We start from the raw sequence: 20763 nt of genomic DNA on the forward strand, positions 1-20763 counted from the left end.
AGCTTAAGCTTCAGCAGTTTCACAGTAGACCTCCCCTGCACACCTATGAGGGGTTTTGAGTTTTCCTACATCCATAGCCAGGCTTGCATGACGTGGGAGAACTAACAGAATTAACAAATTCTCCATGGAACTTTTATAACCTGAAGTTTACCTGGACAGGGTTTCGGGGGTCAACGCCCCCACGGCCCGGTCGCTGTTACTGGTGGCCGCATGCAAGCTGACGTACAAACCACAGCCCGGTTGGTCAGGTACTGACTTTAGGTGCCTGTCCAGGGCCTTCTTGAAGACAGCCAGGGGTCTATTGGTAATCCCCCTTATGTATGCTGTGAGGCAACTGAACAGTCAGGGGCCCTGGACACTTATAGTGTTGTCTCTCACTGTACTCGTGGCGCCCCTGCTCGTCATCGGGGGAATGTTGCATCTCCTGCCGAGTCTTTTGCTTTCATAGGGAGTGATTTTTGTGTGCCAATCCCTCCAGGACCTTCCAAGTGTATATTATCATATATCTCTCTTGCCTGCAATTGTTTTACACGATGGTAGGATTGCTGGTGTCTTTTTTTCTAACTCATACACATGCAAGATTTCAGGTATGTCTTGCTACTTCTACTTACACTTAGGTCACACTACATATACATGTACAAGCATATATATACACACACACACCCCTTCGGGTTTTCTTCTATTTTCTTTCTAGTTCTTGTTCTTATCTCCTCTTACCTCCATGGGGAAGTGGAACAGAATTCTTCCTCCGTAAGCCATGCGTGCTGTAAGAGGTGACTAAAATGCCAGAAGCAAGAGGCTAGTAACCCCTTCTCCTGTATGTATTACTAAATGTAAAAGGAGAAACTTTCGTTTCCCACCAAGGCAGGGTGCCTTGGTGGGATACGGCCAGTGTGTTGAAAGAAAGATCTCTCTTGCCTGCGTTCGAGGGAATACAGATCAAGCATCTTCAACCGTTCCCAGTAGTTTAGGTGCCTTATCATACTTATGCGTGCGGTGAAAGTTCTTTCTACACTCTCCAGGTCTGCAATGCCGCCAGCCTTGAAGGGGGCCGTTAGTGTACAGCAGTATTCCAGCCTAGAGAGCACAAGTGATTTGACGAGAATCATCATAGGCTTGGAGTCCCTAGTTCTGAAGGTTCTCATTATCCATCCTATCATTTTCCTAGCGGATGAGGTAGATACATTGTTCTGGTCTTTAAAGGCGAGATCCTCTGACATTATCACTCCCAAATCCTTCACATTACTTTTCTGCTCTATTGTATGGTTAGAAATTGTCGTATACCCTGATCCATTTTTAATTTCTTCAAGTTTCCCATATCTGAGTACAGTGGTCCCCCGGTTTGCGAAGTCATCGGTAACCGATAAATCCGGTATCCGAAGCGTTATATCACAAAAAATTTGCCTCGGTTCCCGTTACAAAACCCGGTACGCAATACGATTCATATGAGACATGTCCAGTGTTTACAAGCCAGCCAGTGTGTGCTTATCTAAGGATACATTCGGTACATTCCATATTATCCATATTATCACTGTTTCTGGTGCTTGTTTCTGCAAAATAAGTCACCATGGGCCCCAAGAAAGCTTCTAGTGCCAACCCTTCGAGACCAAGGGTGCTAATGACTATTGAAATGAAGAAAGAGATAATTGCAAAGTATGAAAGTGGAGTGCGTGTGTTGGACCTGGCCAAGTTGTACAGTAAATCCCAATCAACCATCTCCGCTATAGTGAGCAGGAAAACGACAATCAAGGAAGCTGTTCTTGCAAAAGGTGCAACTGTGATTACAAAACAGCGATCGCAAGTGTTAGAAAATGTTGAGAGACTGTTACTGGTGTGGATAAATGAAAAACAGATAGCTGGAGACAGCATCTCTCAAGCGATCATTTGTGAAAAGGCTAGGTAGTTGCATGAGGATTTAATTAGAAAAATGCCTGCAACTAGTGGTAATGTGAGTGAATTTAAGGCCAGCAAAGGCTGGTTTGAAAGATTTAAGAATCGTAGTGGCATACATAGTGTGATTAGGCATGGTGAGGCTGCCAGTTTAGACCACAAAGCGGCTGAAAAATATGTGCATGAATTCAAGGAGTACATAGAGGCTGAAGGATTGAAAGCTGAACAAGTGTTTAATTGTGACGAAACAGGCCTGTTTTGCCAAGCAGGACTTACATTACTCAGGAGGAAAAGGCACTCCCAGGAGTGCAAAGTGGCTTTAAGTGCAAGCCTTTTTTGATGAAAATCACCCTGACACAGCTACTGCAAGCCATGTTGGCAACCTGTACACTGACAATGTTGTGAACCACTTTAGGAAAGTCATAAAGGAACGAGAGGTACAGGTCTCTATGGACAGATATGATGTGCGACAGAAGTCCAGTGACTCTCAAGCTGGTCCTAGTGGCATTAAAAGAATAAGGGAAGTAACCCCAGAAAAGGACTTGCTACCTCAAGTCCTAATGGAGGGGGATTCCCCTTTTTTTTATTTATTATCACACTGGCCGATTCCCACCAAGGCAGGGTGGCCCGAAAAAGAAAAACTTTCACCATCATTCACTCCATCACTGTCTTGCCAGAAGGGTGCTTTACACTACAGTTTTTAAACTGCAACATTATTAACACCCCTCCTTCAGAGTGCAGGCACTGTACTTCCCATCTCCAGGACTCAAGTCCGGCCTGCCGGTTTCCCTGAACCCCTTCATAAATGTTACTTTGCTCACACTCCAACAGCACGTCAAGTATTAAAAACCATTTGTCTCCATTCACTCCTATCAAACACACTCATGCATACCTGCTGGAAGTCCAAGCCCCTCGCACACAAAACCTCCTTTACCCCCTCTCTCCAACCTTTCCTAGGCCGACCCCTACCCCGCCTTCCTTCCACTACAGACTGATACACTCTTGAAGTCATTCTGTTTCGCTCCATTCTCTCTACATGTCCGAACCACCTCAACAACCCTTCCTCAGCCCTCTGGACAACAGTTTTGGTAATCCCGCACCTCCTCCTAACTTCCAAACTACGAATTCTCTGCATTATATTCACACCACACATTGCCCTCAGACATGACATCTCCACTGCCTCCAGCCTTCTCCTCGCTGCAACATTCATCACCCATGCTTCACACCCATATAAGAGCGTTGGTAAAACTATACTCTCATACATTCCCCTCTTTGCCTCCAAGGACAAAGTTCTTTGTCTCCACAGACTCCTAAGTGCACCACTCACTCTTTTTCCCTCATCAGTTCTATGATTCACCTCATCTTTCATAGACCCATCCGCTGACACGTCCACTCCCAAATATCTGAATACATTCACCTCCTCCATACTCTCTCCCTCCAATCTGATATTCAATCTTTCATCACCTAATCTTTTTGTTATCCTCATAACCTTACTCTTTCCTGTATTCACCTTTAATTTTCTTCTTTTGCACACCCTACCAAATTCATCCACCAATCTCTGTAACTTCTCTTCAGAATCTCCCAAGAGCACAGTGTCATCAGCAAAGAGCAGCTGTGACAACTCCCACTTTGTGTGTGATTCTTTATCTTTTAACTCCACGCCTCTTGTCAAGACCCTCGCATTTACTTCTCTTACAACCCCATCTATAAATATATTAAACAACCACGGTGACATCACACATCCTTGTCTAAGGCCTACTTTTACTGGGAAATAATTTCCCTCTTTCCTACATACTCTAACTTGAGCCTCACTATCCTCGTAAAAACTCTTCACTGCTTTCAGTAACCTACCTCCTACACCATACACTTGCAACATCTGCCACATTGCCCCCCTATCCACCCTGTCATACGCCTTTTCCAAATCCATAAATGCCACATAGACCTCTTTAGCCTTATCTAAATACTGTTCACTTATATGTTTCACTGTAAACACCTGGTCCACACACACCCTACCTTTCCTAAAGCCTCCTTGTTCATCTGCTATCCTATTCTCCGTCTTACTCTTAATTCTTTCAATAATAACTCTACCATACACTTTACCAGGTATACTCAGCAGACTTATCCCCCTATAATTTTTGCACTCTCTTTTATCCCCTTTGCCTTTATACAAAGGAACTATGCATGCTCTCTGCCAATCCCTAGGTACCTTACCCTCTTCCATACATTTATTAAATAATTGCACCAACCACTCCAAAACTATATCCCCACCTGCTTTTAACATTTCTATCTTTATCCCATCAATCCCGGCTGCCTTACCCCCTTTCATTTTACCTACTGCCTCACGAACTTCCCCCACACTCACAACTGGCTCTTCCTCACTCCTACAAGATGTTATTCCTCCTTGCCCTATACACGAAATCACAGCTTCCCTATCTTCATCAACATTTAACAATTCCTCAAAATATTCCCTCCATCTTCCCAATACCTCTAACTCTCCATTTAATAACTCTCCTCTCCTATTTTTAACTGACAAATCCATTTGTTCTCTAGGCTTTCTTAACTTGTTAATCTCACTCCAAAACTTTTTCTTATTTTCAACAAAATTTGTTGATAACATCTCACCCACTCTCTCATTTGCTCTCTTTTTACATTGCTTCACCACTCTCTTAACCTCTCTCTTTTTCTCCATATACTCTTCCCTCCTTGCATCACTTCTACTTTGTAAAAACTTCTCATATGCTAACTTTTTCTCCCTTACTACTCTCTTTACATCATCATTCCACCAATCGCTCCTCTTCCCTCCCGCACCCACTTTCCTGTAACCACAAACTTCTGCTGAACACTCTAACACTACATTTTTAAACCTACCCCATACCTCTTCGACCCCATTGCCTATGCTCTCATTAGCCCATCTATCCTCCAATAGCTGTTTATATCTTACCCTAACTGCCTCCTCTTTTAGTTTATAAACCTTCACCTCTCTCTTCCCTGATGCTTCTATTCTCCTTGTATCCCATCTACCTTTTACTCTCAGTGTAGCTACAACTAGAAAGTGATCTGATATATCTGTGGCCCCTCTATAAACATGTACATCCTGAAGTCTACTCAACAGTCTTTTATCTACCAATACATAATCCAACAAACTACTGTCATTTCGCCCTACATATCTTGTATACTTATTTATCCTCTTTTTCTTAAAATATGTATTACCTATAACTAAACCCCTTTCTATACAAAGTTCAATCAAAGGGCTCCCATTATCATTTACACCTGGCACCCCAAACTTACCTACCACACCCTCTCTAAAAGTTTCTCCTACTTTAGCATTCAGGTCCCCTACCACAATTACTCTCTCACTTGGTTCAAAGGCTCCTATACATTCACTTAACATCTCCCAAAATCTCTCTCTCTCCTCTGCATTCCTCTCTTCTCCAGGTGCATACACGCTTATTATGACCCACTTCTCGCATCCAACCTTTACTTTAATCCACATAATTCTTGAATTTACACATTCATATTCTCTTTTCTCCTTCCTTAACTGATCATTTAACATTACTGCTACCCCTTCCTTTGCTCTAACTCTCTCAGATACTCCAGATTTAATCCCATTTATTTCCGCCCACTGAAACTCTCCTACCCCCTTCAGCTTTGTTTCGCTTAGGGCCAGGACATCCAACTTCTTTTCATTCATAACATCAGCAATCATCTGTTTCTTGTCATCCGCACTACATCCACGCACATTTAAGCATCCCAGTTTTATAAAGTTTTTCTTCTTCTCTTTTTTAGTAAGTGTCTACAGGAGAAGGGGTTACTAGCCCATTGCTCCCGGCATTTTAGTCGCCTCATACGACACGCATGGCTTACGGAGGAAAGATTCTTTTCCACTTCCCCATGGACAATAGAAGAAATAAAGAAGAACAAGAGCTATTTAGAAAAAGGAGAAAAACCTAGATGTATGTATATATATATGCATGTGCGTGTCTGTGAAGTGTGACCAAAGTGTAAGTAGGAGTAGCAAGATATCCCTGTTATCTAGCGTGTTTATGAGACAGAAAAAGAAACCAGCAATCCTACCATCATGCAAAACAGTTACAGTTTCTGTTTCACAGTCATCTGGCAGGACGGTAGTACTTCCCTGGGTGGTTGCTGTCTACCAACCTACTACATTAAACATTAAAAACTTTGACACTCTCCCCTCCTCCCATCCCATCAATCATCACCAGATCTTCATTAAAGGTAAGTGTCAATTATTCTTTTGTGTTTATTCTATTGTTATTATTGTTATTTTAATTATTCTATTGCATTAAACTTAATATTTCATGTGGATGCATTAAACTTAATATTTCATGTATGTTGGTGGAGGACCACAGGGAAGAGCTAACCACTTAAGAGCTGCAAGAGCTTCATCCGCAACAGCAAGAGATCACAGCTCAGGAAACTGCTGCAGAGGAGGAGGAAGAGAGATGGAGGAAGGTGCCTTCTTCAAAGATTAAGGACATTTGTGCAAAGTGGACTGAAGTGCAAACATTTATGGATGAACTTCACCCTAACAAAGCTGTTGCAGGCCGTATTGGCAACATGTACCATGACAAGTGTTGTCCCACTTCAGACAAATCTTAAAGAAACGCCAGAAAGAGAGCTCTCTGGACAGATATTTTGTGCGACAGGGTTCCAGTGACTCTCACGTTGTTCCCAGTGCCAGCGTCTTTAAAAAACAAAAAAGGGAAGTAACCCCAATAAGGACTTCATACCTGAAGTCCTAATGGAAGGAGATTCTCCTTCCAAACAATAGTGTACACCTTCCTCCTATCCCCTCCTCCCATCTTCCATCCACCCAGAAGTCTTCAGTAAAGGTAAGTGTAATGTTATTATTTTTTATATGCATGTACTTGATTTGTCATTGTTTTCAGTATGTAAATCTTTATTTAATTTGAAAAAAAAAAAATTTTATTTTAATATTTTTGGGTGTCTGGAACAGATTAATTTTATTTCCATTATTTTTTATGGGGAAAATGGTTTCACCATTCAGTAATTTCGACTTTCGGCAGGCTCTCTGGAATGGATTAATCATGAAACTTGGGGGTCCACTGTATAGTACACTCATTACTTACCTTAAAATATTTGTAGTCTTAATCTAGGGTGAGACGAGTAGTATTTATTGTAAGAAATCAGGTGTGGTATACATGGTAACCAGCTAGGCTACCATACCAGGCCACCCCACCCACACATAATATTCAATGACATTTAACCCTTTGAGGGTTTCGGTCGTACTAGTACGGCTTACGACCCAGGGTTTTTGACGTACTAGTACGCCTAAATTCTAGCACCCTCAAATCTAGTGGGAGAAAGCTGGTAGGCATACATATGAAAGAATGGGTCTATGTGGTCAGTGTGCGCAGTATAAAAACAATCCTGCAGCACACAGTGCATAATGAGAAAAAAAGCTTCGACCGTGTTTTTGGAATAAAACAGCGACTTTGCACTGTATTTTCGTATGGTATTTATTGCTGTATTCTAGTTTTCTTGGTCTCATTTTATAGAATGGAAGACATATTACAGAAGTTGAGATGATTTTGACTGGTTTTACAATGAAAAGTACCTTGAAATTGAGCTCAAAATAGCAGAAATGTTCGATTTTTACCAAAGTTCAAAAGTAAACAAATCATGCCAAGCGTCCAATACACGTCAACTGGTGAGTCTAATATTCTTTCACAAGTGTGCTGATATTATTTATACCATTTCTACACTAATGCAGCAGTCTGCATAACAGTAATTCTTCTATTTTTTTGTAAGAATAAAAATTGAAAGTGGAAAGCCAAAGAAATATAAGAGGGGCCTGGGGATGTGACTAACAAACAGAAGAAATGTTATTTTAGTGCCAGGAATGTCTTTCTTGTTTATTCTGGACCCTATTTGGAAATTGGCATCTTTTGAAATTTGTGTGAAATTGGCAAAATTGCTAAATTCTGACCACTGTCCTGGATAGTTGAAATCAGTAAATGGGTGGTTTCTTGTACTCATTCAATAGAAAAAATGGAGTTCTAGAGAAATAGTTATGATTTTTGTCGACTAGTACACTGCAATTGGCCGAAAATAGGGCTCAAATTGGGCAAAATCTCCGATGCGTAAACATCGTCGAGACTGCTAACTTCGCGAGAGCATAATTCCCTAAGTTTTCCATCAAATTTCATAATTTTGGTGTCATTATGATCGGGAAAAGATTCTCTATCTTTTCGTAAGAAAAAGTTATTTTTTTTTTTTAAATTTGGCTGACCCTGAGAACAAGTCTCAGAGAGGGCCTGTCAACCCTCAATGCATAAACAGTTCACTCATTACTTACCTTAAAATATTTTTAGTCTTAATGTAGGGACAGGGGTGAGTATACGAGATAAAATGAATAAATAAGAGAGAGAGAGAATGAGTACATGATGGAGGACAGGCATAGTTATGTAAACAAACCAGGCGAAAGCAAGTTTTTTAAACAAACCAGGTGTACACGTCACATTGTGTACAAGTTGTCTCTACATTGATACAGTACAATAAATAAAGAGGAACACTCCCATTCTCATGTAACACCATTTTTAGAAGGAATGACGCTCTGAGTGAAGGCAATGGAAATAAGTCAGTCTGACTTTTTTGGGTTATCCTAGGTACTTTACACATAGGCTGCTATGTATGATAATCTATGTAACTGTATTTGTGTATACCTCAATGATTTGTGTATAGACTCGATGATTTCTTCTCCACTATAGGTCAAAACCTTGCCAATAATATCCCAAGCTCAGATACCCCACCAAATGACTACCTCACTGGCAACTACCCGAACACACTGTTCCTAGCTCCGACTAACCCATACGAAGTCTCCCTTATTATCAACGCACTGAAAAACAAGGCAGGAGATTTAAATACCTTACCACCCTTTATATACAAAAAAGCGTCACAAGTACTATCACCAATCATTGCAACACTCTTTAACAAATCCATTGAATCCTCCACCTTCCCTACAGTTCTCAAAATAGCAAGGGTCACCCCGATCCATAAAGGAGGAGACCAAACAGAATTGAATAACTATAGGCCAATATCCAATTTACACCCTCTCTCAAAAATCTTTGAAAAATTAATTCATAAACGAATCCACTCCTACCTCATCTCCCATAACATTCTCAACCCCTGCCAATTTGGATTCAGGCCTAATAAAAATACTAATGATGCTATTATACACATGCTAGAACATATATACACTGCAATAGAGAAAAAAGAAGTCTCACAGGGGATCTTCATTGACTTACGTAAAGCTTTTGATACAGTTGACCATGACTTGCTCCACGTAAAATTGTCATACTATGGTATTAGAGGGCACTCCCTCAACTACCTCAAGTCTTACCTCAGCAACAGAAGCCAATATGTGTACGCAAATGGGGCAAGCTCTTCCGCACAACCAATTACAGTTGGTGTCCCGCAGGGAAGTGTCCTTGGCCCTCTTCTCTTTCTCCTATACATAAATGACCTACCAAATGCTTCGCAATTACTCAAACCCACACTTTTTGCAGATGACACCACATACGTCTTCTCTCACCCGAGCCCAGTCACGCTAGCCAATACTGTAAACACCGAATTACAGAAAATATCTACCTGGATGAGGACTAACAAACTTACACTAAACATTGACAAAACCTACTTCATTCAGTTTGGTAGCAGAGCTACAGATATACCTCTTAACATAACGATAAACGGATCACCTATCACAAAGCTAACAGAGGGAAAATTCTTAGGAATCCACCTCGATAATAGACTCAAATTTCATACACATATACAACAAATTTCTAAGAAAATTTCCAAGACTGTAGGCATACTATCGAAGATACGGTACTATGTTCCACAGTCAGCCCTCCTGGCCCTTTATCACTCTCTTATTTACCCCTATCTCACCTATGGAATTTGTGCATGGGGCTCAACAACAACTAACCATCTCAGACCACTAATTACCCAACAAAAGGCTGCAGTTAGAATAACAAATTCTCACTACAGGCAGCACACTCCACCAATATTCAAAACACTCAACCTACTCACCATACAAAACATCCATACTTATTACTGCACTTATTACATACATAGAACACTTAACTCTGATGTTAACCCTCCCCTCAAACATCTCCTTGCCAACCTCAACAGAACACATGACCATAATACAAGGCACAGATCACTCTTTGATGTTCCTCGTGTCCATCTCACGCTATGCAAAAACTCAATGCACATAAAAGGCCCTAAAATCTGGAATTCATTACCTGTAAATATAAAAGAAACACTACCTGTTTATAAATTCAAGTCTCTTCTCAAAGTTCACTTACTCACTCAAAACCAAATAAATACTGAATAACTGAACCATATAAATTGTATATCCTAAATGTTACTCACAATTATATCACACAAATGTTAAACCTAACTTTGTTAATTTTTTAAAATACACTACCTAACAGAATACTCCATTCTACTGAATGAACAGCAATGCATGCAACCATAGGACCTGTCTTTATAATACTCATTTGTATTTTATAGTTATCTGTTTACAATAATGTCTTATCACTGATTTCATTATTGCTTAGTTAATCTTAAGTTAATTTTAAGCCAGCCCGTAATGCTATGCATATAAGTGGCTTTGGCATGCTGCTCTTACCTGTATTTTTTGTACCTCTGTTTGTATGCTAAAATTTCTAAATAAAATAAATAAATAAATACCTGAATAAACTTATGTACATACAAAAGGAATAATTTTCTACAGTTACCCCCAGTAACACATTTTCTCTTATGTTGGACTAGAGAAAATGGTATTCTTGCCATCACTTGTGCAAGTAGGGTGGCCCAGTGGCCCGGTGGCTAAAGCTCCTGCTTCACACATGATTCCCAGCGGGTAGAAACATTTAGACACGTTTCCTTACACCTGTTGTCCTGTTCACCTAGCAGCAAGTAGGTACCTGGGTGTTACTCGACTGGTGTGAGTCGCATCCTGAGGGACAAGATTAACCCGTAAATGGTCCAAGCAGATCTACGTTCACATGTGTAGTGCTACAAAAGTAGATCTACGTTTTTTTTACATATTTTCAAATATAACCAAAAAAAAAAGTAGATCAAAGTTTTTTACACATTTTCAAATGTAAAAAAAAACAAAAAGAAGGTCTACTTTTTTTACATACTTTCAAATGTTGAAAAAAACGTATATATACGTTTGGACCGTTTACGGGTTAAGGACCCCAATGGAAATAAATTAGACAGTCCTTGATGACGCACTGACTTTCTTGGGTTATCCTGGGTGGCTAACCCTCCAGGGTTAAAAATCCGAACGATATCTTACCTTATCTTATCTCATATTTATGTTTATTTTACTGTGGGGTGTATTCATCGTCTTTATATCTTATGTATCATGTTTATTATATAATTTTGAAAAAATATCATAGATGGATTAATGAAAATATGTATATTAACGTAATATACGACATTTAATGAGACTCGGTGATTATTATTATCATTACTAATATGATGTCTCGAGACATAAGACACTCTTACTGATTTTAATGTGTACCTGCACGCCAGCACAGTGCATAAGTTTATTTAGGTACAGGTATACGTAAGTATAATTATCAGAGTATATATAAAATATGAAATAACTTTTAAAAACACTTGAAATTTTGGAGTTTCCAGACATAATGGAGAGACGTAGTGCTTACTGATCTCACATAGAATGTAAACAAACTGGGTGGAGTGCAGTGACCATATTAGAAAGTCAGGTGGGAAGAGCTGTATAGTTTTGGTCATAATTTCAAATGACCATATTAGCGGAACGCCGTAAAGCAAAACGCTGTAAAGTGGGGCCCTACTGTACTCAATTGTACTTCATATTGTAAACTGTTTACTGTAATTCTTAACACTGAACCTTTCATTGCTTGTTAATTTTAAGTTAATTTTAAGCCTGCCCATAATGCTCTGCATACAAGGGGCTTTTGGCATGTATACCCAACTACTATAATTCACTGTACAACTACGTATCATGTCCAAATAAACTACATGAATACGAGTATATTAAGTTGGGAAGCACCTGTACTTGCTTACCTTCTTTCCGAACACAATTCCTCTTCTGTTCTAACAGCTTGAGAGCTTCCTGAGCTTCACGAACACCCATCTCTCCAGCCTTGATAAGAAGATTGTAAGTACATTTTAAGTCAGAAGATCCTCCTTGTCCCTGGCTCACAAGAACAGCCAAGTTGTACGTAGCCCACGCGTGTCCAGCTACACTGGCTGCCTCATACAGCTCACGGGCCTGACATATAAACAAACTTTATTTCTTTGTGCAGTGTACAAAGTGTAGTTCACACTTATTAAAATATTGTTAAAACACAAAAGAACGCCACTAACATGCTGTCCATTTCGGGCAGACATACCAAAAGAAATGTTACTTTCATTTAAGACTCATTTCTTAGTCATTAAAAACAAGATAAGATACTTTATTTCAGCATGATAGGATGTTTGTACAAAGGTGAATGACATTTAGGTATGTGTGCAGAAAGCTCCTTAACCCTTTGACTGTCGCAGGTCCCTTTCTGAAACAGTCATTCTATGTCGCAAAATATTCGATAAAAAAAAAAATTGTTTTTTCTTATGAAAATGTTAAGATTATTTTTCTGAGTGTTTTAGTCCCCCCAAAAAAATTTGCCATCAGTACTTACCGAGATATAGAGGTGTGAACTTTGCAGAAAATGAGCCGCATATGGCAACAGCGGCGACTGCCGCTCACCCGGTAAACTTTGGTTTACTTGTATTTGAAGGTTTGTTGTTTTTTTCACTATTTTATTTTTTCACATAACCTATGTGGCCTGTGAGACCAAAGTAAGGTGCATGTACATATATACACTCGTTGTATACAACACAATAAGCACACAAACATAATTATCAATATATTGTTTACAAAACTTGTTTACAAAAACAAACAATACAAAAAATTGTTTATTACTACTGTTCTATAATATATATACCAATGTACAGTCACCGAACATATTCCTATAAGTTCTGCAGCTTGTGGAACTCTTTGAAACATGTTTTCATACACAATGGTGTTTTACACTCCTCACACATAAAAGCAGCATGTGCATTTTTATGGACTTTTTTTTTTATGTGCAAAGACAAAACACCTCGTCTGAGCAGTTTTCTTCAAAGTATTAGCAGGCAGTTGTGTTATGTAGTTATCCTAGGTAAATGGTCGTGTGTCATCATTCCTTCCTTCCTGCATTCGTTTCCTACCTTCCTACCTTCCTGCATTCCTTTCCTACCTTCCTGCATTCCTTTCCTACCTTCTTTCCTACCTTCCTGCATTCCTTTCCTACCTTCCTGCATTCCTTTCCTACCTTCCTGCATTCCTTTCCTACCTTCCTGCATTCCTTTCCTACCTTCCTGCAATCCTTTTCTACCTTCCTGCAATCTGTAAAGCAAAAGGACACAAGTGCAACTAATGTGACATTTTATTGTGGCAACGTTTCACTCTCCAGGAGCTTTGTCAAGCCGTTACAAACAGTACATGGACACAGAGGGTACTGTTTGTAACGGCTTGACAGAGCTCCTGGAGAGCGAAACGTTGCCACAATAAAATGTCACATTAGTTGCACTTGTGTCCTTTTACTTTACATTTATTTATTTATTATCACACTGGCCGATTCCCACCAAGGCAGGGTGGCCCGAAAAAGAAAAACTTTCACCATCATTCACTCCATCACTGTCTTGCCAGAAGGGTGCTTTACACTACAGTTTTTAAACTGCAACATTAACACCCCTCCTTCAGAGTGCAGGCACTGTACTTCCCATCTCCAGGACTCAAGTCCGGCCTGCCGGTTTCCCTGAACCCCTTCATAAATGTTACTTTGCTCACACTCCAACAGCACGTCAAGTATTAAAAACCATTTGTCTCCATTCACTCCTATCAAACACGCTCATGCATACCTGCTGGAAGTCCAAGCCCCTCGCACACAAAACCTCCTTTACCCCCTCTCTCCAACCTTTCCTAGGCCGACCCCTACCCCGCCTTCCTTCCACTACAGACTGATACACTCTTGAAGTCATTCTGTTTCGCTCCATTCTCTCTACATGTCCGAACCACCTCAACAACCCTTCCTCAGCCCTCTGGACAACAGTTTTGGTAATCCCGCACCTCCTCCTAACTTCCAAACTACGAATTCTCTGCATTATATTCACACCACACATTGCCCTCAGACATGACATCTCCACTGCCTCCAGCCTTCTCCTCGCTGCAACATTCATCACCCATGCTTCACACCCATATAAGAGCGTTGGTAAAACTATACTCTCATACATTCCCCTCTTTGCCTCCAAGGACAAAGTTCTTTGTCTCCACAGACTCCTAAGTGCACCACTCACTCTTTTTCCCTCATCAATTCTATGATTCACCTCATCTTTCATAGACCCATCCGCTGACACGTCCACTCCCAAATATCTGAATACATTCACCTCCTCCATACTCTCTCCCTCCAATCTGATATTCAATCTTTCATCACCTAATCTTTTTGTTATCCTCATAACCTTACTCTTTCCTGTATTCACCTTTAATTTTCTTCTTTTGCACACCCTACCAAATTCATCCACCAATCTCTGCAACTTCTCTTCAGAATCTCCCAAGAGCACAGTGTCATCAGCAAAGAGCAGCTGTGACAACTCCCACTTTGTGTGTGATTCTTTATCTTTTAACTCCACGCCTCTTGTCAAGACCCTCGCATTTACTTCTCTTACAACCCCATCTATAAATATATTAAACAACCACGGTGACATCACACATCCTTGTCTAAGGCCTACTTTTACTGGGAAATAATTTCCCTCTTTCCTACATACTCTAACTTGAGCCTCACTATCCTCGTAAAAACTCTTCACTGCTTTCAGTAACCTACCTCCTACACCATACACTTGCAACATCTGCCACATTGCCCCCCTATCCACCCTGTCATACGCCTTTTCCAAATCCATAAATGCCACAAAGACCTCTTTAGCCTTATCTAAATACTGTTCACTTATATGTTTCACTGTAAACACCTGGTCCACACACCCCCTACCTTTCCTAAAGCCTCCTTGTTCATCTGCTATCCTATTCTCCGTCTTACTCTTAATTCTTTCAATAATAACTCTACCATACACTTTACCAGGTATACTCAGCAGACTTATCCCCCTATAATTTTTGCACTCTCTTTTATCCCCTTTGCCTTTATACAAAGGAACTATGCATGCTCTCTGCCAATCCCTAGGTACCTTACCCTCTTCCATACTTTACATATTGTCGGTAATTCTACTAACATTATTACTTCCTGCAATCCTTTCCTACCTACCTTCCTACCTTCCTGCATTCCTTTCCTACCTTCCTTCCTACATTCCTTCGTCAATCCTTACTTTTTTCCTTCCTTTCATCTCGTCCTTCCTTCATTCCTGCCTTCCATTCTTCCTTCTTTCTGGTTTCTATAATATATATACACATATATAGCCACTGCATACTTTCATATAACTGCTGTTATCTTCATTCAGCAAGCTTGTTTTGTGTGTGTGTGTGTGTGGGGCTTATAATTGTTTTGAGTCAGAAGTCGGCAGCTGTCAAAATGACATATTGTCTCATTACTCACTCCCCCTACCGCCTGTCAAAACAATGGGGTCGAATGCTGCTTCCCCTCCATTCTGATTATCTTTCTCATTCATTCTATCTCTTTCAATCTGTCTCTCTCTTTCGATCTGTCTATCTCTGTCTCACAGGTACACATAAATAAATGTATACATAGTGTAAATTATCTAGGATAACCCAAAAAATCCAGATAAAATGCTGCTTGAAGATGTGAGTAAACGTGATGATGACACAGTCTTGTGGCTCTCTCTGAGACAGAGAGCTAGATGGATAGACAGGGAGCTTGGCAGACAGACAAATAGACAGACAAAAATGTGTATCAGCAAAAACAAAGCAAGGGCGATGGTCATCTAATCTTTTCTTATCAGCTGCACCCTCCCCCACCCTTGTTTACGTTCATCAAACGTCAGCTCTTATCAGATGTTATCTCCCCTTATCTTGTCACTGTCATGGGGTGGACTTTTTTTTTTCTTGCTTCAAGGGAACAATATTACATCTTCTTCTTCTTCTTTTTCTTCTTCTTCTTCCTCTTCTTCCTCCTCTTCTTCCTCCTCTTCCTCTTCCTCCTCCTCTTCCTCCTCCTCTTTCTCTTCCTCCTCCTCTTCTTCCTCCTCCTGCTCTTCCTCTTCCTCCTCCTCTTCCTCCTCCTCCTCCATTGCTTTTGGTCTCAAACTCCTGTAAATCATGAAATTGATCTTCACTGATACTTCCATCTGTGTTAGAGCATCACTTGGGAAGAAAAGAGTCTGAGATTTGCTGGGGAGTCACATATTTCTTACTGATAAGCATGCTGAACAAGGACCACTGAAATGGCATTCCCACAATGCACCAGTGGCTCCCCGATTTTTTTTATATGGTGCACACTGACCATGGAGACCCATTCTCTCACATGTGGGCCTACCAGCTTTCTCCTGCTTGATTTGAAGCCGCTAGAATTTATGCATATAAATACGTCAGAAACAGTGGTGCGTAAGACAGGGCATATTTATACAGTGTAAACAGTCAAAGGGTTAATATGCAGGGCATATCAGGCAGACTTAAGGCTAACTTAAGATTAACAAGGCAATGCCTAACAGTGTTTTTATATACAGTCTCTTAGGTGATTTTTTTTTTTATTATTAACACATCGGCCATTTCCCACCAAGGCAGGGTGGCCTGAAAAAGAAAAACTTTCATCATTCACTCCATCACTGTCTTGTCAGAAGTGCGCTTGCAATAGTTATAAAACTGAAACGTCAACACCCCTCCTTCAGAGTGCAGGCCCTGTACCTCCCATCTCTAGGACTCAAGTCCGGCCTGCCAGTTTCCCTGAATCCCTTCATAAATGTTACCTTGTTCACATTCCAAGAGCACGTCAAGTCAATGACAAAAAAAAGGCACAATACCGTGACTAGGACGATACACAAATAACCCCCACATAGAAGAGAGGAGCTTACGATGACGTTTCGGTCTGACTTGGACCATTTACAAAGTCACATTAATGAAAAGGAGAAAATGAGGGGTATATACAGGCAAGAGGTGGTAGTGGTAGTAGTAGTAGCAGAGGTAGAAGGTAGTAGTAGTGGGGAAGGTAGTAAGGAGGAGGAGGAGCCAGTCAAATACTAAGAAAGAGGAGCACTGCAAGGGAGCTAGGTACCCACAGAGGGTAAGGGCAAGAACACAGAGGGGGGGGGGGAAATAAATAAATAAATAAAGAAGGAACAAATACACAAGGCAGAAGAAAGACAACCCAAAGGAGAAAAAAGGAAAGAGGAAAGGGGAAGAGGGAGAAGAAGAAAAAGGAGGAATTAGGTTAAGTCATGGGTGTTCTGAAGTTTGGAGCATTTTACAATGTAGTGGGAAAGGAAGGCATCTACAGAGACAAAGCCAGGACTAAGATTCATATAATGAAAGTTGTGTATTAGGGAGGATTCAACCAGACGGCGACTGTTGAAGTTGGAAGTAAGGAAGACAGTTATAGCAGAAGACCAGTCAATAGGATGGCTGTGATCTCTGACGTGACAGAAAGGAGCATTGTTAGTGTCGACAAGCCTAACACTACTTTTGTGCTCCCTAAGTCTGTCAGAAAGAGATTGACCAGTTTCTCCAAAGTATTGAAGAGGACAGAAGGAACAAGAAATACAGTAGACACCAGGAGCATCTGTAGAGGGAGGAGAGGTATGAATGACATTAGTAAGAAGAGTCTTAGTCTGGCGGAAAGTAAGTTTACAGAGAGAGTTGTTGAGATTAGAAAGACTGGAAATGTAGGGAAGGCAAAGGACAGAAAAGGTCCCAGGAGTAGAGAGATGGGAGAGAAGAAATTACGTTTAGCATGTGAAAAGGCAGTCTATGAAATGGGAAGGGTAGCCAAGATGGGAAAATGAATTATTAAGAGTGGAAATTTCTGACTGAAGGAACTGAGGATCACAAATGTGGAGAGCATGGAGAAAGAGGAAGATAAGAACACTTTTCTTGACAGAGGAAGCATGATAAGAAAAGTAGTGAATGTACATGCCACTATGCATAGGCTTGCGGAAAACGGAAAAGGCAAAACCTGTATCTGAGCGGTGGACATGGACATCATGGAAAAGAAGCAAAGAATTAGATTCTCATTCAGCTTTAAACTTAATGGAAGGGGCAAGATTATTAAGAGCATCAAGATATGGCTGGAAGAGACTAGAGTCATGAGGCCACAGTGTGACTTTGTAAGTGGTCCAAGTCGGACCGAAAAGTTGTCATAAGCTCCACTCTTCTATGTGCGGGTTATTTGTGTACATGTCAATCCCTAAAAACAATTTGTCTCCATTCACTCCTATCTAACACGTTCAATGCACCACTCACTTCTTGCCCCTCATCAATTCAGTGATTCACCTCATCTTTCACAGACTCATCTGCTGACACGTCCACTCCCAAATATCAGAAAACATTCACCTCCTCCATATGCTCTCCCTCCAATGTGATATCCAATCTTTCATTACCTAATTTTTTTATCCTCATCACCTTACTCTTTCCTATATTCACTTTTTATTTCCTTCTTTTACATACCCTACCAAACTCATCCACCAACCTCTGCAACTTCTTTTCAGAATCTCCCAAAAGCACAGTGTCATCAGCAAAGAGCAACAGTGATAACTCCCACTTTCTGTTAGATTCTTTATCTTTTAACCCCACACCTCTTCCTAGTACCCAAGCATTCACTTCTTTTACAACTCCATCTATAAATATGCTGAACAACCATGGTGACATCACACATCCCTTTCTAAGGACTACTTTTACTAGGAAATAATCTCAGGTGGCTGTAAACATAAATTTAGGAGTAACAATGAATACAAGAGAATTTAATATCCTATTAGTATATGCAATATGGCTTTTATCAAATTTATTTGTTTACGGATTCTTCCCCGTTCCACAAAAGTTAGGCTATCTGTGGCTCAGTTGGTAATGTCCAGGGTTCAATCCCCAGCATGGGTGAAAACATTAGGCATGTTTCCTTACACCTGCTGTCCCTGTGCACCTAGCAATCAGTAGGTACCTGGGTATCACTCGACCATTTTGGGGCTGGGCTTTGAAATGAGCTGAGGTAGGATAACAACTCTTAGCCTGTAAAACTGATCTGTGAAAAAAAAAAAATACCACGGGCGGGGTTTGAACCTGCAGGTTCAAACCCCACCTGTGGTATGGTTTGTTTGCAATCACGTCATTACGATTTCGCGAGTCGCAGAGTAAAAAAAAAATGGTAGCAAAGAAAATACTTTCTACATTATCAAATTAAGTAGCTACAAGTATTAGAAATTATGTACTTATTGGGAGTTCTTGCAAAATGATGAAAATTTTGCCAAAGAAATTTTTCCTTTGCATCAAAATAAACATTGAATGGTGAGGAGGTTCATCCAAGCTAAAATTTATATATGAAACCTAGCACAGTAAGTCCTCACTTAACGTTGATGTTAGGCTCCTGGAAACTCACTCTAAGCAAAACAACATGCAGTAGATTGTCATTTAGCACGAGTTTATTTGGCACGATTTGGGTATAGCACGACTGAAGAATTGCGGCACAATTTTATGTAACACGTCATAAAATTAATTTAACATGGCTCAGTTTGCGGAAAGGAAAAAAAACTTCCCTTTTCCTCAAGCAGCTGCCTTGTTGTGAATCAGAGGAAAGACCTCCCGCCATCCCCAGCCACCCTTCTGACACCACCCCAGCATTCGTATTTCATAAGTGTCCAGTCCAACTTCTCTACTACAAGCTTGTGATTGTGAATTGTGTTTTGATCTTTTAATTACTATATCTTGTATCTGCCAAGCAATCATGACACCCAGTAAGTATACCAGTGTTGCTCAAAGTGGCAGGAAAAGGTATAAGCATTTAAGTATTAGAATTAATGAAATAAACAAAGGTATTAGACAAGACATAACCTGTGGCCATAAGGAAGTGTTACTTTGTACACATAAAAAGAGGTAAACATAAGTTTGTGTGACTGACTTAATGAATGACTAACTTACTGAATGACTGACTTACTGAATGACTGACTTACTGAATGACTGACTTACTGAATGACTTGACTGACTTGCTGAATGACTTGACTTACTGACTGACTTGACTGACTTACTGAATGACTTGACTGAATGACTGACTGACTTACTGAATGACTTGACTGACTTACTGAATGACTTGACTGGCTTACTGAATGACTTAACTGAATGATTGATTGACTTACTGAATGACTTGACTTACTAAATGACTTAACTGACTTACTGAATGACTTGACTTACTAACTGACCTGACTGATTTACTGAATGACTTGACTTACTGACCTGACTGACTTACTGAATGACTTGACTGACTTACTGAATGACTTGAGACTTACTGAATGACTTGACTGACTGAATGACTTGACTGACTGAATGACTTGACTGACTGAATGACTTGACTGACTGAATGACTTAACCCGTTCAGGGTTTCGGATGTACTAGTATGGCTTACGCATCAGTGTCCATGACGTACTAGTAAGCATAAATTCTAGCGCCTTCAAATCTAGTGAGAGAAAGCTGGTAGGCCTACATATGAAAGAATGGGTCTATGTGGTCAGTGCGTGCAGTATAAAAAAAATCCTGCAGCACACAGTGAGTAATGAGAAAAAAAAAAACTTTGACCACGTTTTTGGTTTAAAACAGCGACTTTGCATTGTATTTTCGTATGGTATTTATTGTTGTATTCTAGTTTTCCTGGTCTC

At 40.3% G+C, this 20763-nt stretch overlaps 1 protein-coding gene across 2 annotated transcripts in view; it reads right to left on the reverse strand.

Moving 5' to 3' along the window:
* The window catches only part of LOC128688834 (uncharacterized), a 188097-nt gene that overhangs the window by 73180 nt on the left and 94154 nt on the right, over window positions 1-20763 (reverse strand). For both annotated transcript variants that reach the window (XM_053776822.2, XM_053776823.2), the window contains exon 5: window positions 11995-12202. In XM_053776822.2, coding sequence (XP_053632797.1) covers window positions 11995-12202 — 208 coding nt within the window. The remainder of the gene's footprint in view (window positions 1-11994; window positions 12203-20763) is intronic.

Source organism: Cherax quadricarinatus, chromosome 16, assembly GCF_038502225.1.
Source record: "Cherax quadricarinatus isolate ZL_2023a chromosome 16, ASM3850222v1, whole genome shotgun sequence".
Taxonomy (NCBI): Eukaryota; Metazoa; Arthropoda; class Malacostraca; order Decapoda; family Parastacidae; genus Cherax; species Cherax quadricarinatus.